The 24,300-nt window shown below is 42.2% G+C and overlaps 2 protein-coding genes across 11 annotated transcripts; one reads left to right on the top strand and one right to left on the bottom strand.

The window, feature by feature from the left end:
• The first annotated feature begins 148 nt into the window (after positions 1 to 148).
• On the top strand, positions 149 to 24,029 carry LOC131103966 (peripheral plasma membrane protein CASK-like). Of its 10 annotated transcripts, none has more exons than XM_058050564.2 (29): positions 149 to 1,398; positions 6,056 to 6,168; positions 7,425 to 7,530; positions 7,800 to 7,877; positions 7,969 to 8,041; positions 10,813 to 10,915; positions 11,003 to 11,178; positions 12,184 to 12,306; positions 12,377 to 12,460; positions 12,574 to 12,673; positions 13,644 to 13,661; positions 14,363 to 14,484; positions 14,836 to 14,913; positions 14,996 to 15,076; positions 16,058 to 16,246; positions 16,392 to 16,470; positions 16,545 to 16,630; positions 17,716 to 17,784; positions 17,857 to 17,925; positions 18,058 to 18,093; positions 19,101 to 19,139; positions 19,461 to 19,657; positions 19,753 to 19,868; positions 21,167 to 21,232; positions 21,311 to 21,391; positions 21,492 to 21,694; positions 22,095 to 22,178; positions 22,344 to 22,370; positions 22,526 to 24,029. In XM_058050564.2, exons 1-29 carry the CDS (start codon positions 1,340 to 1,342, stop codon positions 22,700 to 22,702), a joined length of 2,832 nt encoding a protein of 943 aa, XP_057906547.1. In that variant the 5' UTR covers positions 149 to 1,339; the 3' UTR covers positions 22,703 to 24,029. The 10 variants fall into 10 exon arrangements, with proteins under 10 accessions (XP_057906547.1, XP_057906550.1, XP_057906546.1 ...); XM_058050563.2 differs by having other exon boundaries at positions 151 to 1,398; positions 21,152 to 21,232; XM_058050567.2 differs by lacking the exon at positions 19,101 to 19,139 and having other exon boundaries at positions 21,152 to 21,232.
• Positions 8,060 to 11,301, bottom strand: LOC131103967 (putative G-protein coupled receptor 34). Its single transcript, XM_058050574.2, has 3 exons — positions 10,384 to 11,301; positions 10,249 to 10,293; positions 8,060 to 9,413 (listed from the first exon to the last, which is right to left on the bottom strand). Exon 3 carries the CDS (start codon positions 9,368 to 9,370, stop codon positions 8,204 to 8,206), a length of 1,167 nt encoding a protein of 388 aa, XP_057906557.2. The 5' UTR covers positions 9,371 to 9,413; positions 10,249 to 10,293; positions 10,384 to 11,301; the 3' UTR covers positions 8,060 to 8,203.
• Positions 24,030 to 24,300: the final 271 nt, after the last annotated feature.

The raw sequence follows: 24,300 nt of genomic DNA, 5'->3' as shown, positions 1-24,300 counted from the left end.
GATACAGACTAACCTTGGTGTCGACATTGTCGATACGCCCAAGACTTGTGTAAATAAAATCACCCGTGGACGCGAGCAGAGGGAATACAGCGACATCATGCAGATGAGCTTCTTCCCCTACTTTATAAATGAAGATTCATACTGTACGATTCAACAACCTTTATATTTCAGACTCATGAACTTGAGAAAAGGCTGGCATATTTGCTATAAGCCATGTATACCTGGCTTAATGTTGAATAATGTGCAATATGTGTAATTACTGTGTAATATGCTACCGCAACATTTCCCCCACATTTTTTCTCTGAGGAACCTCCCTTTGGACCCATGGGAATTAAGATATCTTTGTCAGGATAGTCCAATGATATAACGTGTGACTGAGGATTATTAAAAAGGGCGACAGTCTTTGTTCATCAAAACAATGTTGTTACTGACAGACGTTTGGTTATATGCTGTATTTTACAAACGCTATTTAGAAGCGATGGGGAAGAGGTGACGTAAGATCGGGAGCTGCAGGAATGTCAGCGCATGCGCAGAACTAATGACGCTGGCTGGAACCGTTGCCTGGAATTCAGACGCCATGTGAACGCCATCTTGGCTCTAACGCTAGTAAAACATTAAATATGGATCAGTTCAGGGGATGCCATTTTGGCTCATCAGCTTCCTGGCGGACAGATTTGTGGAACTCGGAGGGACCAGCATCCGACTAGCGGTGGATGTAACGTTCTGGGTGTTGGATACAATTTCAGCGCTCACAAGGCGTACCCGACGGCGTTGTCATTGACATGAACGTGGAGATCTTCCATCCGAGTTCGACAAGGCTGGATTATCTATACATAAGAGACGGTATGGTGGGTTAAGCCGTCTGAGGTACTAGGCGTACACGGCGCAATCAACACAGGAGCCAACCGGCCATTCTGGCGTCAGCTAGCCCAATAACCCAGAAAGTCAGACGTTTTCGATAACACTACTAGCGTGCGGTGAAGCTTTGCTCCTCGGTATGGACTGGAAGACTTCGCAGATGCCAAATACTTTGCATTAATAATGCCGACCCGAATCTTGCAATTGTTTGCCCGCAAAGGAGAAAAATCTCCACCCCCTGCGGTCTGGTCTGCGGTTACTGTTCAGTTAGCCCACTAGCGAGCTAGCAAGCCCGCTCGCCGGGATATAAGCACCAGAGAAGGTGGGGCGGTCGAACTTGGACTCTTAAGTGACCGCTGCACTTGTTTTCATCGTAATTGAGACGTACACATTTCCAGGTGTCAACGATCTGTCATACAACGAGCCCGTGGACACCCTTAACCGTATCTCTGCAGAGAGCATCCTCCTTTACCTTTAAACCATGGCGGACGACGACGTGCTCTTCGAGGATGTCTACGAACTGTGTGAAGTGATTGGCAAGTGAGTACCGACACATGTCCACATTGTGGTTTGTAACTCATGCATGTTATTCCTTCCACCACAACAGTGCACTTTCACTTTGGCTTCTTGAGTCTGGCATCTTACTATGCTGAGTGACATCACTACGTCTGATATCCACTTTATACCCAACCCGTATAGAAAATGCACCAGAATCATGTGGCTGCACATCTACGGTCCAGTGACACATGATTCCAATGTTTAGTTTGCTTTTAGGGTGCCACTTGTCAAAGGAGACAAGAAAACAACAGTGACATGACAAATTGGTTTTCAAAACATCAGATGCAAGGTGCCAAAACAAAACACCACAGTAGTTTCGTCCTGTGTGGTGGTAGTTGGCGAGGGCCAATTTCCTTGAGTGATTCATTGGGACATTAATGATGGACTGATGATTAATTGTAGGGACTCACAATAAAAAAAAAATCTTGATTAACAGGTAATATACTTGAATATAATTTCTAAATAACATTTTCTAAACAATACTCACATGAACCTATAGGGAAAATACAGGGAGACACACAATCAAGCAGCCATCATCAAATGCTCTGAAACTCTATCGGAATCGAGGGGAAGTATCCACCGAAGTCTGATGTGAGAGGGCAGATAATAACATAGCTTTAGAGCCCACTATGAAAAATATATGAGAGTCGTAACACATTCATTTACAGCACAGCAACGTGCGAAGTAATGTTCATTAAGGATTGTATGAATATTGCAGCAAAACAAAAACATCCTTCACTGGAGAGTTGTAAAGAAGTACTTGTACTGCAGCGATCTTACTCCAAGGTAAACAAAAAGAGGAATTGTGTGACAAAAGCAAGCAAATCCCAATGTTAGCTGCAACAATAACAAGAAACGTTAAGAGGATGCACTGTTGCGGCTTTTCTTTCAAAGTGATACTAATTTAATTGTTGTTATTGAATATTATTTTCCAGAGAAACTAGTGCAGTTTTATCTAACTTAAAAATAAACGTATTTGTTAACTTATCCATTTAATTGTTTGTTGAGTCAAACCTTTTATTAGTTATGTGACGTTTGGTCCTGTTTTATTTTGAATGCAATTTAGATGCCAGGATAATTGTGTTGTAATACAACCAATATTGTTAATCATACATTTAATGATGTAAGACCAAAACACCCATATACAGTACAACAGCCTAGACATGTAATCCATCAATGAAAAATAATTCACTGACTTGCTGAAAGTTTGTATTTAAATAGTCTAAGCAATCCACCACAATGGGGATTTATGTAGGAGCACCATAACCACAAGAACCAAAGAAGATGTCATTTAAACACATTAAAACGGCCACGCGTGAGAGTTGTGTAATGTTATATTTTCCGTTAGACCAACGACTTTTGCGAGTGACTGCTACTAGCAAGTAGAATTCCTGTCCTTTTAAAGGGACTTATGTTCATATTTCAACCCTTTGTATTGAGTTGTGGTCTCCTATCGAGCAGCTACACACAATAACCCACACAGAAAACTTTCTAGATCTTGCACAATCTGCACCTATTCCAGCTGTATTTCCTTGGATTTGTGCTTCCTGCCAAAACAGTGTGTTTTAATTTATTCCACCCATGGCCCGCCTCTGTACACACCCACTTGCTGTGATTGGTCACATTCCCAAAGTATTTCCTGACTACAGTGAACAACACATCCTAATTTAGTGGGTATAGGAGTTAAGAAATGCATAAAGTCTTTGGAGAGCTAATTCAAAAGTGTTTAGGAGCTAGTGGCTGGAGACCCCTGACTTACCATGTGTAAACTCAAAGAGTAGGCACCACTGGTGCTCCACCAACCTCGCCTGCCCGAGAAGGCGCACTCATTGTCGGACACACCTTGTAGCTCAGAAGCTGGACATCCTAAGTATCCTAAGATTTTGCTTTCCTTGGTCTCTAATTAATGGCCTGGAAAATTGCCCTGCAGTTCCACTAACTGACTCATCCATGGAGTTGGATAAGAGGAGGCAAGAGTGGGCCGGGGTATCTTGCAGCTCTTGTAAAGAAGTAAGGTGCCGTAAAGTCTGTGAAATCCTGTCTGTCCATTCCTGTCATTTTTTTGAGATTGCAGTTGATGGATCAGTGTGGTGAGTCCTGGTGTCTAGGGATGTGTTGCAGGAAGAAAGGAGGGATCATTTTTCCTGAGTCCAGATGCGTGAGGGAAAGGCAGTCTCTGGCCAGATCAATGGAGATGAGCAGAGTAGGGAGTGGGATGGCCCTGAGGCTGAGGATATAAATAATGTCGGAAGGCAACGACAGCAGCACTCTGCCGTCTCCAGATTTTGTTTTAAACTTCAGTCAGTTCCCTCACCACTTGTCGATAGCAAGGCCACTGAAAACCTGAGTCAATGGAAATTCCTAATTTCCTTGATGCTTGGTTCTTCTTCCTATTATTATTATTATTATTATTATTATTATTATTATTATAAAATTAGCAGGCTGCCTTTTTGCTTCTCTCTTCCAGGTTCTTTGTCTCTCGTGTTCAGTATAGCAATGCAGGGGTCAAGCCTGCAGGAATCAATCCAAAATTCTTATCTAGTTGCGCTGGCCTTACTTTCACAATGGCCGATCAAGCACGTTAGGTGTCATGTTGTCTTGTGAAAACTTTAAACTGCAATGAAAGACAACACCAGATGTTTGGATGCGACATAAGTAAAGCACAGTGTAGCAACATATTGGTGCTATCTCAGCATTGTGTTGGAGCAATTATAGTTGGGTTGATATGTTGGCAGAAGTAATTAAGTTGTTCTTTGTTTTCACAAGCATTTCGGGATTAGCAATTTGGACAAATCGATGACATTGGTGCTCGCCGTCAGTTTACAAAACAGAGGGTTGCAGTTGGAATCCTGCAGTGGGCCGGAATAATTGTGTTTGGTTGACACAAAGAAATGGCAATAGTAACATTTATGAAGCGTTGAAAGTCTAGGTGTCTTTGTTGGCAATGATGCTTTATAATTTGGCTATCCAAAAGTGTGAGCACACAGCGCTGAGTTAGACTATACAGTATCTACAGTGACAATGAGCAAAATGCTGCTGAAAGCAAAGTTTTTTTTTCCCCAGGAGTTCCGTCCTCTTCACATTGAGTCTGCATTTGCACATGTTCCATCTGTTGAGGCCAGAAAAATAGGATGTTATAAGATGATAGGACTTTAAACAAAAGCATCCCCATGTCCAGCACAGCTGTTTGCAAGGAAAAAAGCCATAGCCTTTGATTTGTGGGCTAACGAGTAGAAAAGGGACCTCCTGTAACGATTCATTCAATTCAAACAAGTGTTTGAGGGCTGCTGTTGTCCGGATGTGAGCGGTATGTGTGGGTGTTTTGTATGAGCCCACAGCTGCGGTAATGTCTGCATGACATGCGGCCTCTTCACTGTCTCAGAAACACTTTCTTGGTTACACTTGCCTTTTTGATTCCTGTAATAGCCTAAGGGCATGACTAGATGCCAGTTCTGTTGTACGATTCAAAACATTACATATTGATCAAACCACGGAAAGTCATAGCCCATCCCCCCCTCTGCTTGTACTCTGCTGTCCCATTTGTGAATTGAGTCTCAATGCCTTTTCCAGCAGTGAAAAGCAGGATTCCAAATGGGACTGAAGCATGAAATTAGGCAGTTAATTTCTTGATGGCGGTATTGACTTTTATTGTTATATATTGGATATGGCTGGGATATTTGCATCTTCTGTCAGTCTTTTCTTGCTTATAGCCTCATTGTTCAACCTTCATTCAACGGGAAACACATCTGCCATAGCACTTGAACACATGTGGGAATATGTTTGTATGGTTGTCAGATCATCCACAGATTTCCAGGTTTGTTTCTTGTTTTCGTGGTTGAGAGAGAAATAGTAATGCAGTCTTTTGCGGACAGACCGGTGCATGACAAGTCTTGCACTCAGCTGCAACTTCTTTTTGGGGCTTTAATGGAAAAACAACCACACGGCTGCTCCTTGCTAAAGACGCTAGCACATGTTGTAGTTGTGATGGTGTGGGTTCTGCATACTGAATAGTGCTATTGCTAAAAGTGCTACTGCTGGATAAAAGCGCTGGTGCTTAGTCTGGAATGGACTGCTTGTATCGGAGTGCCAATATCGATAGATGTATCCTGATTTAGTCCGATATTGTTTTTTGGCTGATTATCGGATCGGGGCACTCCCAACAATGACTTGTACACAATCTTTACAATTAGGGCACACTTACAGTACATGGGTTTTATTCGCCCATGTGTGTTATAAGGGGCATGCACACATGTCTATCACTACTACACTGTAGTTTGGTAGACAATAACTTTCTAAGAATCAATGGCTATTAGCCGGACGCAATTCCGCTTTATATGTCAGCTGCAACACAGTTATGCTGGGAAGCACAACTTTACAATATCCACCACCTCCTTTGCAATGTAACCATTGGTTATAGTCTCCTTAGCTCATGTCTCTATAATAATGTTTTTATTTTAGTCTTTACAGCTGTGCAGTATACCACTGCTCTGTAATTGCTCTTGGCATCAGCATGGAGACGCTTCCATGTGCCAACCTACCACATGGCTGTTAACATATCATCACGAGTACATGTGCCATGACTGCATATACACACAAATACATAGGTGTCTGGTTAACCGTGTCTGTGTGTGTTTTACAGGGGACCCTTCAGCGTGGTGAGGCGCTGCATCAACAGGGACACAGGCCAGCAGTTTGCTGTAAAGATTGTCGATGTGGCCAGTTTCACCTCCAGCCCTGGCCTCAGCACTGAAGGTGAGAAAGGATGCAGATATTGTAGCCGTGTTTGTACAGTATGTAAACCGAGTTTTTTTTTTTGCTTTGTCACACCCTGGAGCATGACCATGATCATAGATTTGTGAATGTGTGCTAGTGAGAGTGTTGGTGCTTGTCATGTACCATCTGTGATGGCTCCGTCAGGGATTAGCTCGGCAGCCAGTAACAGCAAGAGAAGGAAATGAGCCCCAAGAGGAGAAATAGTAACTGTGAGCGAAGATGAACAGTCAGTGTTTGAGCACTGATCAAGTCTGAAATCAACACAAATATCCCACAATTGTAGGTTATTGTTATGCTTCCAAGACTTGTATGTAAAGTATGAATAGAAAAGTGCCAAACATGGGGTGGGGGTGGGGGGCGTGGGCCTTCGTCTCATTTCATTTGTACGTTTGTATGAGCAACCCTTGATGGAATTTGGAGATTTGGGTTCTCTTAAACTCTGTGGCACCCTCTAGCCACCCGGTCCTTGCATGGACACTGGGCCACATTGTCTTCAAGAATGAGGACAAGTTTAAAGGGGAGACAGAAAATGGGAACGTCTGTTGGAGAGGCGGCATTGTTTTGCCCAGTTGCATAATGACCCTGGCCTGGCACTACGCCTAAATCACTGGACTGACAGATAAGTCTCCCCCATGTTTTGCTTTTGTATAATGTAGCAAGCAAAGACAAGGTTTGGAACAGTATCACTCTTTAGGACATAATGAAGAGAGACTTGTTTTTTTCAAGTGATTTTAATAGTGTTCCATCCATAATGTTTCATATGTTCACCTTTACTCCTCCATCCTCTGAATATGAGGTAAGTACGTGTAATTTGATACCCTCTAGTGGTTCAAATCAGGAATTGTGGGCCCTGTTAAAATAAAATAAAAAAAATCAGGAACCATTCAAATCGTCCAAAGTTTCCCCCCCGAATAGCGCCCCTGGTTTAAATAGCATAGTTTGCCTCAACATTAAATCAAGAGGTTTCATAAATAAGCATAAATATCTCTTCCTATCATCTGGTGTTATGTTGTCACACTGAATTGCATTAATTTGGATCATTTACATCATTAGACTTTATTAAATGCTTAAGCTTTGCGTAACCATTCTGAATGTGTACTTTAGCATTAAAAGTCATCGATTTGCTTTGTCAATGTCCACAGTATTGTGCCTCCTAACCTAAAAGCACTTTAATGCTAATGACTGTAATGATGCAGCATTGCTTACGCAGGCTCATTTCCTGTCTCATTTGTCAGATCTGAAGCGGGAAGCCAGCATCTGTCACATGCTGAAACATGCTCACATCGTGGAGCTGCTGGAGACGTACAGCTCTGATGGCATGCTGTACATGGTCTTTGAATTGTAAGCGTAAGCACCACCCTCATGATAAATTGTTGCAGAAGGGCAAGCGGAAGGAAATGAATATAAAAAGCAATAAATAATTGTAATTTCTTGGATTATTTTGTGAATTGTTTCAGTGTCTGCTTAGACTAAAATATTTGTATTTCATTTTTTATGACTGGTGAAAGTGCTGTCTGATAGAGGTTGTTTTGATGCATAATTCGATCTGTGCTCTTAATAGTTTGCCATCAATCATCGATTAAAACCTAAATCATTCATCTCACTTGTAGTATGGATGGAGCTGACCTCTGTTTTGAAATTGTGAAGAGAGCCGATGCTGGGTTTGTTTACAGTGAGGCTGTGGCCAGGTAAGAGGCACATTATTTCACTTTTACATCGTCAGTACAAATCTATTCCTATCTATGCTATAACTTTTATTGGTATCCTTTTTTGACACAGCCATTACATGCGGCAGATTTTGGAGGCACTTCGCTACTGTCACGACAACAACGTGATTCACCGTGACGTCAAGGTGAGACTACATGAACAGTCCAGAATGTTTATTGATTGACACAGCAGGCACTTGTCATTACAATTGATGGTGTACAGTACTCTTGGTTTCTCAGCTCAACAAGGACACTTTTTCAGTAAATGTACATTAAATTGATTGATATGTTCATATTGGGGCCACAAGTCATTCTACACTTGGTAAAGTCAAAGGCACTGAAGGCCTACGGAACTCTGTTGTTGAGCTGTTGGACGTGGCTTCATTGAGATAGGAAATCCGGCTCCCAAGATGGTGTTTAAGGGTATGGAGGGCTGTTTTGCGCACTGAGCCAGACAAAAGAAAGTACATAACAGGGTCCAAACAGCTGTTGAAGGCTGAGAATAACAGCATGACCTCGTTGATGCTGTCTACCAGTTTCAACTTGTCACAGGGCATTGTGGAATCGAGCTGGGACAGAATGTAGAAGGGCCGGAAGGTATGGTAAGGAGCGAAGCAAAGAGTGAACAGGAAGAGGACAAAGAAGGATTTTTTGGCAGTACGTTCGTATCTTTGTGCATTTGGAAGTTCCGGCCTGTCACGTGACACCTTTATTAAACGGCATGCGATCTTTGCATAGGACGCTATGAGCATGAGGAAGACGAGCCAGAACAATGCCACCAACACAACATTAAAGTAGGCTTTCCCCCTAGCGAGATGCCGCTGCTTGAATTGGAAGCATTTGTCGTTGTCCTCTTTGTCCTCCGCTGTAGCAATCATCGGAACCAGCGCCACTAGTGACACGACCCACAACGCTCCGCATGCCAACCAACTCCACGACCATCCATACCCCCCTTGTCTCGCCCTTGAGCCTCTCCTCATTCTGCTCGTCCCCTGGAACCTCAAGTAGCGGTCCAGGCTGATAAGACCCAGTAGTATGATGCTAATATACATGTTCATGTAGAACAGATTCCCCACAAGCTTGCAGGCCACATGTCCCAATTGCCAGCGGTTTCCGTTCATGTGGTAGAGAATCCGGAAGGGCAGACAAGCCAGGAGGACTAGGTCTGCCACGGCACAGTTGATGAGAAACACACGCACAGAGTTGCGCCTGTTGTGAATAAAAACGAAGACCCACAAAGCAAAAAGGTTCCCCACTAGGCCAAAGAGGAACAACATGGAATAGAAAATAGGTAATAGCAGACGAAGGGCTGCATCATCAAAGGAGCACACAGGGGGCTTTGGAGTCATCATGGAGAGGATCGGAATGGCAGAGGTTTGAGTAGATGTGGCTGAGAGTGAGAACGCAGAACTGTGACTAGGAGAGGTATTGAGTGACAGGATGGGCTCCAGAGACCAGGTGGAAGAGTCGTTCATGTTGTTCAATGGGTGGTGGTGTCCTCGGGATTCACCAGATTCCCTGGAGTTCAAACACAATTGTGAGGTGTCGTTTTTCCTGCAGTCCTGGTGATAGTCCACAGTGCGACTATTCTGACTACTGTTACCACTTAAAAAAATAATATATATATATAATCTTGCACAATTCAACACATCTGGAAAGGTGTAGGAATAAACAGAGCTTATTTAAATTTGGCCCTAGGTTTGAGCTTGTCGATAGCTTGTTCAGTGATAATATAATGCTGTAGATGAGAAAATAAAACAGACAGTAATAGTAAATACAATAGATATAATATAATACAAGTTGACAGAACCTTGTACGCTAATGAATAATATATGTTGAATGGTAGTAATGGCATAAATAAATTAGATGTATGACGTATTTAATATCACACAATGAAGGGATGGATAAATAGGTGTTCTATGTCTACCTGATCTAACAATAACATCATGAAGTAGTCTTCTTAATGCCTCATTAATAGACAAGGAATAATCTGTCTTTTTAAGCAATAAGATAAAAGGAGAAGAAGCAATAATATTAAATATTTCAAGATACTCAAAAACCAGAAGTAAACAGTTTGTTGACTGCAATTCTAGGTTATGCAACTTTTGAATGTTGCCTTTACTGACTATTGTAAGCATATTATTACGTTATTATGTTATTGATGAATATTTCTAGAACTTTCACGTTTTGTATTTTGATCGGGAATGTTTTTAAACAACAGAAGGGTGAACTTACGGCCATGTGAGTGATGTCTAGGTTGAACTTAAACAGGCACTCAGTTGTACATGTCTTGAAGCATGACAGTACAATATCAGCCACATGTACATTAATTTTGTATGAAAGAAACTCTTACCATCAATGTTTTACATCCAGTCCAGTGTTCTTTCCTGCGTCAAACCTTCAAAAAACAAAACAAAACAAAAAACATGTTTTGAAAGGTGATTTGAGGAATGTTAGAACGTTTCTCCAGTTGTGTTGCTATGGGCACCTTTCACATCAACCATTCAGAGTCCCACTGAGTTCTGCACACTTCTCAACTCTGGCCTCTTGTCCTCTTGTTGCACTTGTCTCAGTCGGTTTGCCTGAGTTCCCTCTTGTCACTCTCGCTGCAGTGACTGAAGCCTGTGCCCTCCTCTATTGTCGCTCTCTCTCTCCCCCCATCTGAAAAAGTGGAGATAACTGCATACACTGTTATGTAAATGTCACATTTTTGTGAAACGTCTTAAAAAATGCTGAGCGTCTCCAATTAAGTAATTTATTGACTGTTTGATTTCTAATTTAAATAATGGCGGTGCATAACACCAAAATATAACAACATGTTGTCATTGTTCAAATCCTGCACCTAAAGTGCAATATTACTGAATGTAAGAAATCATTGCGTTTGTTCTTGTGCTCCTGTGTGCTTGTCCGCTTGTAGCCTCACTGTGTGCTGCTAGCTTCCAAGGAGAATTCTGCTCCAGTCAAGCTGGGAGGATTTGGGGTGGCAATACAGCTTGGAGAGTCCGGCCTGGTTGCTGGAGGTATACTTACATTGTAAACTTCTTTCTCCTTTGACCTGTCACTTTTACAAAGGCCTCTCAAAGCTCACACCAAGCTGCTCTTTTCAGGTCGTGTTGGCACTCCCCACTTCATGGCTCCAGAAGTTGTCAAGAGAGAGCCATATGGCAAACCAGTGGATGTGTGGGGTTGTGGGGTTATCCTCTTCATCCTTCTGTCCGGCTGCCTGCCTTTCTACGGCACAAAGGATCGCCTTTTTGAGGCCATCATTAAGGGCAAATACAAGGTAAGTATTTTTCTGTGGGTCCCTGATGGATTATTGTGTATTTTAAAGCTGAAAGCATCCCCACGACTGTGAGAGCAGAGCACACTGACTGAGACGATGGTGGTGATTATTTTCCCTGCATGACTAATGTGTGGCAGATGCAGTCACAGCAGGAAGTCTAGTTTCTTCTGTAAAGCCACTATTACCCTTACCCCTTTACATCGCGACAGTTCCATTGCTAGTTTCCACAATTTCACCACTTTGCTGATCATCAGTGGCCAGCAGAACCAGAGCTAGATTTTTCCATTGTTCTCCATACCTGCAGAGAACTTTAAAAGGATCTCATATTCTATGTATATTTTGAAATTGTTAGTCGTAGGTGAAATGGACATTTCATGGTCGTAAATGTTATATCATTGAGGTGTTGTGATGGTAATTATGAAATGAGAAAAAGTGTGCTGCTCATGCTCATTTTTTTACCCTTTTTATTGAGTTGTAGTCTCCTATAGAGCAGCTACACACAATAACCCGAACAGAAAACGTTTTAGATTTTGCAGAATCTGCACCTATTCCAGCTGTATTTCCTTTGATTTGTGCTTCCTGCCAAAACGGTCTGTTTTAATTTATTCCTCCCACGGCCCGCCTCCGGGCATGCCCACACCGCTGTGATTGGTCACATGCCCAAAGTGCTTGCCAACTATGAACCATATAAGGAAGTCTGCCTCTCTGACATCACAAAGGGGCAGTTTTACCACACCTTTCGAAACTGAGCATTTTAGACAATTGTGATTACACCTTAATCACTAAAGGTGTACCTTGCATGATCTCCCTAGAAAAAGAAAGGTATAAATAAGTCATTAAGGCACATTGACATGCCATTTAATGTGCCTGTATCTGACTGTATGTACAGTATATGATCTACTGTATACATTATACTGAAACTATACATTCTACAGTTGTCTACATTTCAAACGTGCCACCAACAACAGCTCCAATGGCAATGCTTATGTCTGTGTGTGAGAACAGATGAACCCACGTCAATGGGCCCACATCTCCGAGAGTGCCAAAGACCTGGTGAGGCGTATGTTGATGCTAGACCCTGCAGAGAGGATCACTGTTTACGAGGCGCTCAACCATCCTTGGCTGAAGGCAAGACTGCATACTTTGAGACGTAGTTATGTCACTGGTACATGCGCTAATGCTGTCTGCGCTGGTCTAGGAAAGGGACAGGTACGCCTACAAAATCCACCTGCCTGAAACAGTGGAACAGCTGAGAAAATTCAACGCAAGGAGGAAGCTGAAGGTCAGCACCTTGCCGAGTAGCCGTCTCTGTAAATGATGTCAAATTTGTAAAGGAGTCCAGTCTTCTTCACTATCCCTTCCCAAACTTTGCCGTCTCTCATCACTATGTGCTAGGGTGCAGTGCTGGCTGCTGTATCAAGCCACAAGTTTAATTCCTACTACGGAGACCCTCCTGAGGAGCTACATGACTTTTCAGAAGACCCAACCTCCTCAGGTGAATGTCCTAACATTGCATTTTTTTTTAGAGCATGTAGATTTTATTCGCATTTTCTTTGGGTTTTGTAGTTAAAAACCTATCGCCCCCCATGGCTAACATTTACTCGCACAGTCCTTACAAGTGCTATTTACATACTGTCAGCGAATTACTGTCAATACTGTCGGTTGAATTTCACCCATTTACAAGGCAATTCCTTCATTGCCAATAAAATGTGATGGCCCATTCGTAACACCACCAGGATGGAGACATGACTTTTGACTGAGGCAAAAGGGAGGTTGTAACTTTTACTAGTGCTGTCTCTGTGCTACGATACCTTCTCAGTCATCAAATATGTCTTTGTTGTGTAGAAAGTGAAGCGGCAACTGCTTTCTAAAGAAAGTGATCACAGGCTGTCTGGGTAGAGGTTCCTGTTTCTGTGGCATCTCATTTCAGCCTCACCAACCGATCTCAGCAAGAAGTCTCACTTCCTTCTATAAGGCCGCTGCCTGGTGCACACACACACAAACACACACACCTGTAACACATGCAATTAACAGAAATTTAGCATTTTATTTTTTATTTCAGTTCACTATAATTCACGTTAAACGCTCATTAAGAAATCAGATTCATCAGCTGGAGACATTTTCCGATTTGGTGAATGTGTAGCCACATATACCTCCATGCAGTGCAGGCAATGTTTGCTGAATCATCCAGACAGGCTTCCTGGTTCTTGGTGGGTCCTTGTTGTCCCAGACATTCTACTCGCCTTAGTGCATGATTGCAGAATCTTTCCAGCCTATTAATAGGCTTTGCCTCTTCTGCTGATTGTTAGTTTTCCTCTCTGCTGCTGCTGCTCTTTTTATTATCTTTCCTCTGCATTCATTTAAATGGACTTTAAACTTTTCTGTCTTTGTGAAGTCAAACTGTGTCTGTGTATCTTTTCTCTGATGTCTACCTCTCTTTATATTTTCTGCTGTACTGCTCCTAGGACTGCTCGCTGCAGAAAGTATGTATTCTCCCCCCTTGCCAATCTTGTGTGATATGTGTGATATCCTCATGTCTCCTGCCACTTGCTTTTTAGTTGCATTAGTGTTAGCTCATGTAGGTTCTTGTCCTTTGTGTCTCCCTCCGTCTCGTTTCCCTTTTAAGAAACGCTTCGATGAAGTGTGTGCTTTTCTTCAACGATGTTTATCACCTCGGCTTGAGGAAAATCAAACGTATAACAAAAATGACGAGTAAAAAACCCAAGTCAGTATAAAGATGAACAACATAGTTGGCTCTTGGATTACATTCTAAACATAGTGTCTGGTATGAGAGAATAGCTTGAAGATTGTTCCATCTGTGTGAATGTGAACCATTCTCTTGACTCTATGACTTTGTGAACTGACTTTTTTCTGATGCCATATTGATACCACTGCCACTGTTTCTCTGGTTTTGCTGCATGCGTGGGCGATGCAGCAGGTACTTGGGGGTTAAATCGTTTCCGCACCTTTTTGTGTGTTTTGTTGTGACTTTGCCTGTACTGTGATCGTGTTTGTCCCCTTTGCCTGTTTGTTGTGTAATTGTTTTCGTGGGTACATGTGTCATGATCAGTGTTTGCATTTTGTGCAGTGTTAAATGTTTGCAGGGATGGCTCTGTGAACTTGTCAGTGTGTGCAGTACAGCTTATATTTCAGTGACCGACTGTAATTCCATTTGCGTCCATAGGGGCAGTATCGCAGGTTTTGGATAGTCTTGAAGAGATTCATGCTTTGACGGACTGTAGCGAGAAAGATATGGACTTTCTCCACAGTGTATTCCAGGATCAGCATCTCCACACCCTGTTAGATGTGAGTATACTTGCCTTTCTATGGCTGATGGCTTTCTATTTGTCAGCGTATCACCATTACTTTTGTCTTTCAGGGCTCCCTTCCAAATGTGCAAACCTCATTATCTGAAACTTTGGCATTGTTTAACACGAGAATACAACATTCTAAGTACATTTATTGGTCAGAAAAGTGGAAATAGCATAATAGGTCCCCTTTAACAGAAAATGAGTCATTGAGTGCTTCACCAGCCATGAGCCTCACCGTATGTCACTCCCCTTCGGTGCCACACTGCCTCCAGAATCTGCTACATTATAATACTGGTTCTTGTTCATTTATCAGTGTGGCTTAAATATGCTGCTTTTTGTGTTGCAGCTGTATGACAAAATCAACACCAGGTCATCTCCGCAGATTCGAAATCCTTCCAGTGATGGAGTTCAGCGAGCCAAAGAAGTAGGCTTCTTGCAGCTCTCACATAATGAAGTGTGTCTTTGTATCAGCGCTATTAATCACGGCTTTATCATTTCATCTGCAGGTACTGGAAACAATCTCTTGTTATCCAGACAATGCAGAGGCGAAGGAGCTGAGGAGGATCCTAACACAGCCACACTTCATGGTGACCCACAAACACACACACACATACATCATCTTTTAATATGATTGACAGGTCTGATTATTATTTTGCTCTGTGTGTGCGTGCATGCGTGTAATTACAAGCTGTTGTGTCAGAAGTAGGGTGCCGTTAAGAATACGTATAACTCTTCTGGCCACAAAGCTGCTTAGCACCTGAGCCGCGTGATCGAGGTTAGGACTAGAAACGCGTGGAGACAGAAGTCATGACTGAAGTCTACCGTTGAATGGATTGTTTGAACTTTCATCTGACGGGCCTCGTGGCTGAAACACAACTGGGAAGCATATTATTGCCTGAATCAGAGGCTGAAGATAGAGGCACAAGGATTTCATATTGAAGGTGGACTATTTTTCTCAGCTGCAGTGTTTAATGCTTTGTTTACCAGGCGTTCAGAGATATGATTTATTTTTCATTTAAGGTCCATGTCAAATAGTTAAGTAGATGTTGAAATTTGTTTGAAAGTACACCATTGTGACACACTTTTGGTCTGCTTTTATCCAATTAGCCCACATTGCCTTGTGGTCTCCTGTACGCTACTTGTTTCATGCATGCTAGCATAACACATCCTGCTGCATAGTTCTGTCAAGTGCTCCAGAGGAGTTGGTCAGATTTGTAGTTGGCAGCTTTCTTTGACAGAAACGTATTGTTGATTCTTTATAAACATTCATAAACAATCTTCTTTGATGCTCATGTTGGCTAAATTGAAATGCTTTAAAAAGAGCCAGCAGCAAGCATACTGCTGTACCTCCGGGCACGTGTGAGCATTTGGCTACAGCAGCCGCTGTAGTAGACGTGTTTGTAAAAACATACAATGGGTCAGTGACATGATGAGTGGCCTCGGAGGATTAGTGTAAGCCACACTCTTTAAATCCCTCCACTGACACACATACTGTAATGGTGCATGCGCTGTTCTTTAGCTTGACTTCAATGCTTTTAGTGTGACCGGGTTCCCTTGTTGTCACTCAGGCTCTGCTACAGACCCACGATGTGGTGGCCCATGAAGTATACAGCGACGAGGCGCTGAGAGTGACCCCGCCGCCGACTTCCCCTTACCTGAACGGAGACTCGCCAGACAGCACCAACGGAGAAATGGACCTTGAGAACGTTACCAGAGTTCGCCTGGTGCAGTTCCAGAAGAACACAGACGAGGCCATGGTATGCAGATGCAGGCACACACGCCTGATATGATAGCATCATAAAAGTAAAATGACAAACACATGCTTCGACCTTGGCGATACCTCACTATAGTCACTTCACAAGAAAGAATATATCTCTCTGACCTGCTGCTTGTCTTCCACAGGGCATTACTCTTAAAATGAACGAGCTCAACCACTGCATCGTAGCCAGAATCATGCACGGTGGAATGATTCATCGACAAGGTCAGCTCCCCTTTTTATTTTATCTGCTCTTATCATGTTGTGCATATGGGCTCATTTTTTTCTCCTCTGCTTAGGGACTTTACATGTCGGCGATGAAATCAGGGAGATTAATGGTATCAGTGTTGCCAATCAAACTGTAGAACAGCTCCAAAAAATGCTGGTAAGTAAGCGATAAGTGATACCTTTTGGTATGGCATGGTCCCCTAGCACTCTTTCAACCTGACTCCATCTTCCTCCAAATTCTGCACACTTTTAAATGCACGGTCTACAACAACATGCTGTATGAAGAATAATCAGTAAAACAATGCAAGTGATATTACACATAAACCACTACAGATGTAAATATGCTAGGTTTTACTTCCTTATTGTCACTAGACGATGCATATACAGACACTTTGAAAATCATAACATCTTTATTATACATGTATGTGAGGTCTAAATAAACTAACTCTGTAACTCTTAATGCAGGGACAACAATGTGCTACATTTAAGTATGATTGGGAAAACACTCAACATGTGAATTGAATTTAATAGACTTGATGTCTTTGAACGCAACCCCTCGTTGCAGTTAGGTAAATTGATTTTTAGACACGTGTTCTACCTCTTAGCTTAATTAAAATTCATTCATTTTGATTGATTCAATTGATTCATTGAATGTCCTGTCATTTAGCTTTTTTCATTATAATACAGTAAAAAATGGCATATTTCAAGACGTATTTATACGTTGTTTTTTTGCGCGTGAGAGGCACAAAGACGATATGGTGCAACTCTACAGTAAAAGAGAGCAAGTTTGGTGCAGTTTTAAGCTGAAAAAATGGCCACAAAGTGACAGAAGGGCATTTTTGCCATTGAAATACAGTGCACGCTCCTTAGCAACTAGGAAGTGACATGCGTCTCGCTTTGCTGTGCGAAGAAGGTTCGGGACATTTTTAACTTGTCACCATATTTTAGCTTGTCACACTCAATAAAACCAGCAAACAGAAGATAAAGTAGTAGCCTAAAAACAGTAGAAAGAATGAGTTGAAACATAATTATTTTTTATATGATGTCATAATATATGTAATAATATATCAAATATGTTTCATTGTGTAGTTTATGTTACTTAAGTGGCAAGCAGAAGGGGATGCATGACTTCCAGTCAGGCATCTGAAGGGCTACACGAACCACCGGGCTAAAGAATGGGCTCTTTCCTTAAGTGCTTCATGTCAAACTGACGTTTGAAGTGTTTGTCATTGATGTCCACAGAGAGAGATGAGGGGAAGCATCACGTTCAAGATTGTACCAAGTTACAGGTCCCAGTCCAAGTCTTGTGAGGTATAGAACCGATACCTGGTCTCTTCATATGTGGACAAAAAAAATGAAATCATGATAAAATTTGTGTTGCAGAAGGAGTCACCAGATTTATCTCAACATTCGGCTGCGAATGGTCATGCAAGCGTCACCAGTTCCATCCTGGTAAGTGTTCCTACCGAGTCAACTGCCATAATTCATGTAATGTAGTAAGTGAACACAAAAGTAAACTGAAGATAGGTAATAGTAAGTAGGAGGGCTGTCAATATTTACAAAACCATATTGGTTCTCCAATAGGATCTACCAGCAACAATTCAGCCCAAAGGTCGTCAGGTGAGTTTTACAGCAGGCCTCCAAACATTTTCACCTTTGTGTCTGCAAGAACTGCTAATAGGACCAACTTACTCTCTTCTAATGTGCATGTCTGTGGATGTACCATAACCTTCACTGTACTACATTTCTTAAACTCCCATCTTGGACTCATGACATTGAGCCTTCGCTTGAGACAGCTTAAGGGTCCACTGAATATTTGAATACGTGTTTGGAAGGCTATAGTAACTTGACAAGTAAAGGAACCTAATGAACAGCAGTATGTCTGTCACAACTTCACCTATAAATGTGATCCTCAGTCCTGTAATCCCTTCTTTATTTTGGTTAATTGCTCCCAGGCCCGACCATAAGTGAATTTCTACAAAGTAGGATTCCTTATTTATAAATTGAATATTTCTGTAGTTAGGGCAAAGAAAAAACTGTTTATAACCTTCTAAACAGGTATTTAATGCTCGAATGTCGAATGATCTAATAATGTTAGACATGACATAACAGACTTTACAGTCCTATTACCCAATATAGTGGACATAATAAGAGATAAGACTCCTGTGCGTGTACATTACAGTAACATTACTGACACCTAGTGACCAGTGTACAATACTGAAAAAAAGATATATTATATTGTTTATATGTATACATACATACATATATAGTATATATATATATCTATATATATATATATATATATATATATATATATATATATATATATATATATACACAAATTCAACCATGAATTAGCAAGATTCACTAACAAATGTTTGAAAGACTGTGCTAGAGTGAAGCTGCAAAAACTTGAAGCCCAAAGTGGCAAGGCATTACTGTGTATTGCATTTGTGAACAGCGTGATTAACGTAACCATGCTGGAATGTGACATGCACACATTACCAACAATATCATATGTCAGATGTACAGTAGAGTGAGTCCCTCAGCACACCTTGTGTTTGTGTCCCACAGCGTATTATGTTGCATGATTTATGTGTAAGTGTGTGATACTCTCAACCCCATAGATCTCCAGACCTGCTATCAAGGACAAATTGTCCATCAAGGTAAGATGTCTCCTAGAGGAACCCTGTAGAAGTAGATCCAGCCTCACCCCACCCCCGTCACAAAGCACTTCCCCTCACCATAGTGATACAGTATGTGTGCCCCATCAGTCAGCTGGTAGGATACATTCTATATCTCAAATTCTGTTTCCTTTGCCGTCACATTTATGTTTTTATTAACTTTTTAACCCCTGCTGGCCGTGCATTTGTTAGATGTTGCTGATGTAGCGGCCTCTCAACTCTCTTATGGGCAGCTTGAACGAGCTCTCTCATATTGTTGCAGCCACTAACAAAGGTTGTGTCTGACTGCTTTGTCCCCTGCAGATCTATGTCCGTGCTCAGTTTGAGTACGACCCGGCAAAAGATGACCTCATACCTTGTAAAGAAGCAGGCATACGCTTCAGGGTGGGTGACATCATTCAGATTATCTCCAAGGATGACCACAACTGGTGGCAAGGGAAGCTAGAAAATACTAAGAATGGTACAGCAGGCCTCATCCCTTCACCAGAGTTGCAGGAGTGGTGAGTGACAACATGAACATGCAAAGTTGCCATCATACTCTCCAATTTGGCCTAGCCAGCCAGACCTCACCAGCGCGCCCGTGTGGTGTTCACAGGCGTGTGGCATGTATAGCAATGGAGAAGACCAAACAGGAACAGCAGGCCAGTTGCACATGGTTTGGCAAAAAGAAGAAACAATATAAAGACAAGTACCTGGCCAAGCACAACGCAGGTAAGCCACATGTTTTTCATGTCCTCAGTTGATAAACAACAGAGAGAATGGAACCCATTTGAAGATGATACTGTGACGGCTGCGTTGGCACCGTTTTTGCTGTAGAGTGAAAATATTTGGGTTTTACAGCAAAAGACGACTACAACCAGGCTTAACATGCCAATGCTATTTTTTTGTTTTGCCATAGCCGTGTAAATTCAGGCCACTATTTTTGACCATGACTCTGTGCGACCAGCCTGAGTACATCTGGATCGGATACACAACTTAGAATATAGCAGCTTTTGTTTGAACCTACCTGTTTTTATGTAGGTATAAATTTTGGAACATGACTGACAGGTGTGGTTTTTGTCCTGGCGTGTCCTATTACCTTGGTTGTGCAAAACCTATCCACATAGCAGAGTGTCATGTGCGACAATGACTGTTTCATTTATGTCTGATCAACTCTCTGAGGAACTCTGGTCTGTGTCAAACTTCAGTGCTATTGATGGATTGAATAAGTCATGTAATACGCCACACCGAGCCGACCAAACACACCCATCAGTCACATGGTTCAGTACTTTTGCTGACATGAAAAATGGTTGGGTTCAAACAAACGGTGCCATCTTCTTGGTTGTGTATCCAGATGTAAACTCTTTCACTCTGGTCTTGTTCATCTTTTGGGGTCAAACCTAAATGTTTTTTTTAGTGTACAACAAAAACAATTGGCCTCACTGCTGTAATGCTTCTGGAGAGCACCCCATGCTAGCAGTTGTACTTGATCCCATTTGGTACAATTAAAATAAACTGTTGCAGAGTTAAAATTGGTTGTCAAGATCATGCTGTTATACTTTTGGAATTGTGTCCAGTGTGGCATGTTGCTTCTTCCCTTTTGAGACCTTCAGCTCCATCAATGTTAGCTTGACAAACTAACAGACTTACCGCTTTGGGTGCAACATTTTTATGTCCTTTTATTTGACTGTTCTATTAACCCTTGCCCTCCCACCCTCTGCCCATGTTTCATGCTGTCTCATACCCAATGACTTGGCTGCATGTAAGTAACTCCAGACGGCTGGCTTCTGAGTTTTCTTCCTCTTCCGCACTGCTTTTATACTGTGTTCTCTCCCTAATGTCTGCTTGACCTTTGAATGCATATAACTGTTTTTTGTGATCAGCGAAAAGACAAGTTGCATCATGTTGTAAAAATCTAATTCGGACAGACATTCTGAACAGTTGCATAGGATTTGCATTACTTTTGAATACTTTACTACTAAGATGTTTAAAGCATGTCTCCTTTACTCTGCCAGTGTTTGACCAACTAGATCTGGTCACATATGAAGAGGTGGTGAAACTGCCATCGTTCAAGAGGAAAACGCTGGTTTTGCTCGGTAAGTTAAGTCTCCCTTCCAGCATTAAGGGTGATGATTGAGCTGTTGTTTCACACCACTGTGTGCACTTTGATGCAGGGGCACACGGCGTTGGCAGGAGGCATATCAAGAACACGCTTATCACTAAACACCCCGACCGCTTCGCCTACCCCATCCCTCGTAAGGAAAAAAAAAATACAAGTTACCATCACAAAGGCATGAGCACAACTGCGTGACACTCAAACTCCAAAGATGACCTCTTTCCTCATGTCACCATCAGACACAACTCGGCCTCCGAAGAAGGATGAGGAAAACGGAAAGAACTATTACTTTGTGTCTCACGACCAGATGATGCAGGACATCAGCAACAATGACTACTTGGAGTATGGCAGCCACGAGGATGCCATGTACGGAACCAGGCTGGAGACGATCAGGCAGATCCACGCTCAGGGCATGATCTCCATTCTAGACGTTGAGCCACAGGTAAAGGGCACGCCCAGAACTAGAACACAATTCCTTCAAGGTTCAACCTCTGATTAGCTTGGATTGACAGTAAATTATCCTTGAAGAAATAATGTAAGGAAAATTGATCCATTCCTGTGGTCAAACTTTTGGCATCACAAATGCGATTTACATGCAAAGATAATATTTGATGAAACGTTTTTGTATTTAATTATCTAAAAGCAGGAAAGTTATTTGAAAAATATGGACTATGAGGCACTTATTCAACCATCAGTTGGGGCCGCCCCATCCTACTCGCAGAACACAGCCTGTATCCTGGGCCCCACAACAATGTAGAAACAATAGAGTATAAGGCAGGACAATGACCAGAAATGAGCTCTACATAATAATGTTCTCGCTGTGTGTCTCTCTACGATTTTAGGCGCTAAAGATCCTCAGGACAGCTGAGTTTGCTCCCTTTGTCGTGTTCATCGCGGCTCCCACTGTAACTCCAGGCATGACCGAGGTACACAGCTCCTGCTAAAACCAGATTATTTGTGCATGTGCTCTCTAACTTAGTGTTATAAATCTTGTCTTTTCTTAACGGATTTGTCACCTGCACTCTTTTCTTTAAGCATGTTTGTCTTTTCTTTGGCATGCGCTTTTTTCATTTGCACCATTTGCACTGGAGGTTCCCAAGTGGTGTCGGAAACTGCCTGTAAGTATGAAGTGCGTGTTGTGCTACGTCCTTTGTTTTAGTCAGCAGTCAGCTTGGCAATCACTCTCCGCTCTGCATGGAGACTGACAGGCATCTCCCTCTCCTCGCATCTTCACAATGTGTTGATGTGTTTGATGTTTGTGTGTTTTCGTTAGGACGACTCCCTGCAGCGGCTCCAGCAAGAGTCGGAGATGCTGCAGCAGACGTATGCTCACTACTTTGACCAGACCATCATTAACAACGAGATAGATGACACGTTGCGTCTGCTGGAGGAGTCTGTGGAGCTGGCGTGCAACACCCCTCAGTGGGTCCCAGTGTCCTGGGTGTACTGACACACTAAGGAGAGGAGCTCAGCTCACAGCTCCTCCCGAATAGAAGGTGGACTCTCCTGGAATGTCGTATGATCAGAATCCTGTGTTTATGTCGATGAAGTGTTGCTATAAGAAGACAAGACGTAACTGTGCCACTTCATGAAGGGTCCTTTTATCTTTCAACGGTCTTGCAGGCCTTAATGTGTACATATATACATATCTATCTGCAATGATATAAAAGAAAAAAAAAGTTAAGTGAATACAGTTCTGTCTTACATAGTTGAAGGCTAGGCGGGGGTGTGTTCTATATTTTGTACCTTTTTGTTTTCTAAGCGATGGATGACTGCTAACACTCACAAGGCAACAGCAAGCATGACCTGAAGCAGGTGGAACTGCATCCAAACCAGCTGAACTTTGAAGCACATTTGAAGCTGCCACAGTGGGCACAAGTGGCTGGACTCCAAAAAAGCAACAAAAAGCACATGAAACTTGGCAGTTTCGTTCTCCCACCTTATTATTTATTCAACCATTTTGTTCAAAGGAGCACGGTTTGTCAACACCCACGTCCTTCCCCCAACCTACGATTGTCTTTGTTTACATCAGAATTTGCACAAAAAGGACTATAGAGAACATGCGTACAGCATCTCGTTGGCTCATAGTTTTGGGTTTGTGTGCCAGTACCCCTCTCCTCACATGGGGCACCGACTGTTCTCCCAAAGAGAACATAAACTGCCTTCGTGAGGCATGGGGAAGACGTCAGTAACATCTATGCACACCCCAGTCTCTCTTTGGCAGACCGTCACGGCCATTGTTTTCCACTACAGTACGACTACTGCTACTCACCACACTAGTACTCCTAGTCGAGGAGCCAAGCCTGTGTAGTAGAAGAGGGTAGGACTTCATGTAGGTTGGACCTGTCCAATGTCCGAGCAGATTTTTTTTTTTTTTGGTACTTAACGCTCGTGTTAAAACAATTGACAAGTATTCTTGTTCGGAGGGTGAGTTACAAAACAAAAACAAAAAAAAAACTTTTTGTGTGTAAATGTTTCAATTGTGTGTATGTCAAATTTGAGTGAATTACTAAGAGCCAGTGTTTAATAGTGTTGAAAAAGATGCTCGGTGTGTAAAACAATGTTGGCGCTTTACCAGAAGTAGCACAATGCTGCCTGTCATCACAATTTTTTTCTTTTAAGAGTGTGGTTGGTTTTCTGTGCCTCTTCATGTAAAGTGTTCTCATATCAAGTTGTGTATAAATGACTTCTGTAAATGTCCAAAACAGCTTGTGTATTACATGTCGGTTTTTGTTTTGTTATTCCATTTTGTAAAGGAAAAATATATATATATATCTTGAATTGAATTTGTGTAAGTACAGAGACCTGTCTTCCATTGGGACCCATTGGAACCACAGATGGCCATGGTGACACACACTGTGTGAAAAGGGAGAGTGGAGCAGTCCAACCGTCAAAATAGGAGTGCACATAACGGGCTGCTATGAGGAATTAAGACATCATACCCATACCCATAAATCTGACAAATGTAAATGTTGCTCACACAGCTGATAATGTAAAAAAGAAACTCCAATGAGGCGATTACCCGTACTGCGCTGTCGGTGGGTTGGG

The sequence above is a fragment of the Doryrhamphus excisus genome, linkage group LG15, assembly GCF_037039965.1.
Source record: "Doryrhamphus excisus strain RoL-2023G ecotype Guam linkage group LG15, RoL_Dexc_Guam_v1.1, whole genome shotgun sequence".
Lineage (NCBI taxonomy): Eukaryota > Metazoa > Chordata > Actinopteri > Syngnathiformes > Syngnathidae > Doryrhamphus > Doryrhamphus excisus.
This window is presented reverse-complemented; position numbering and strand designations above follow the sequence as displayed.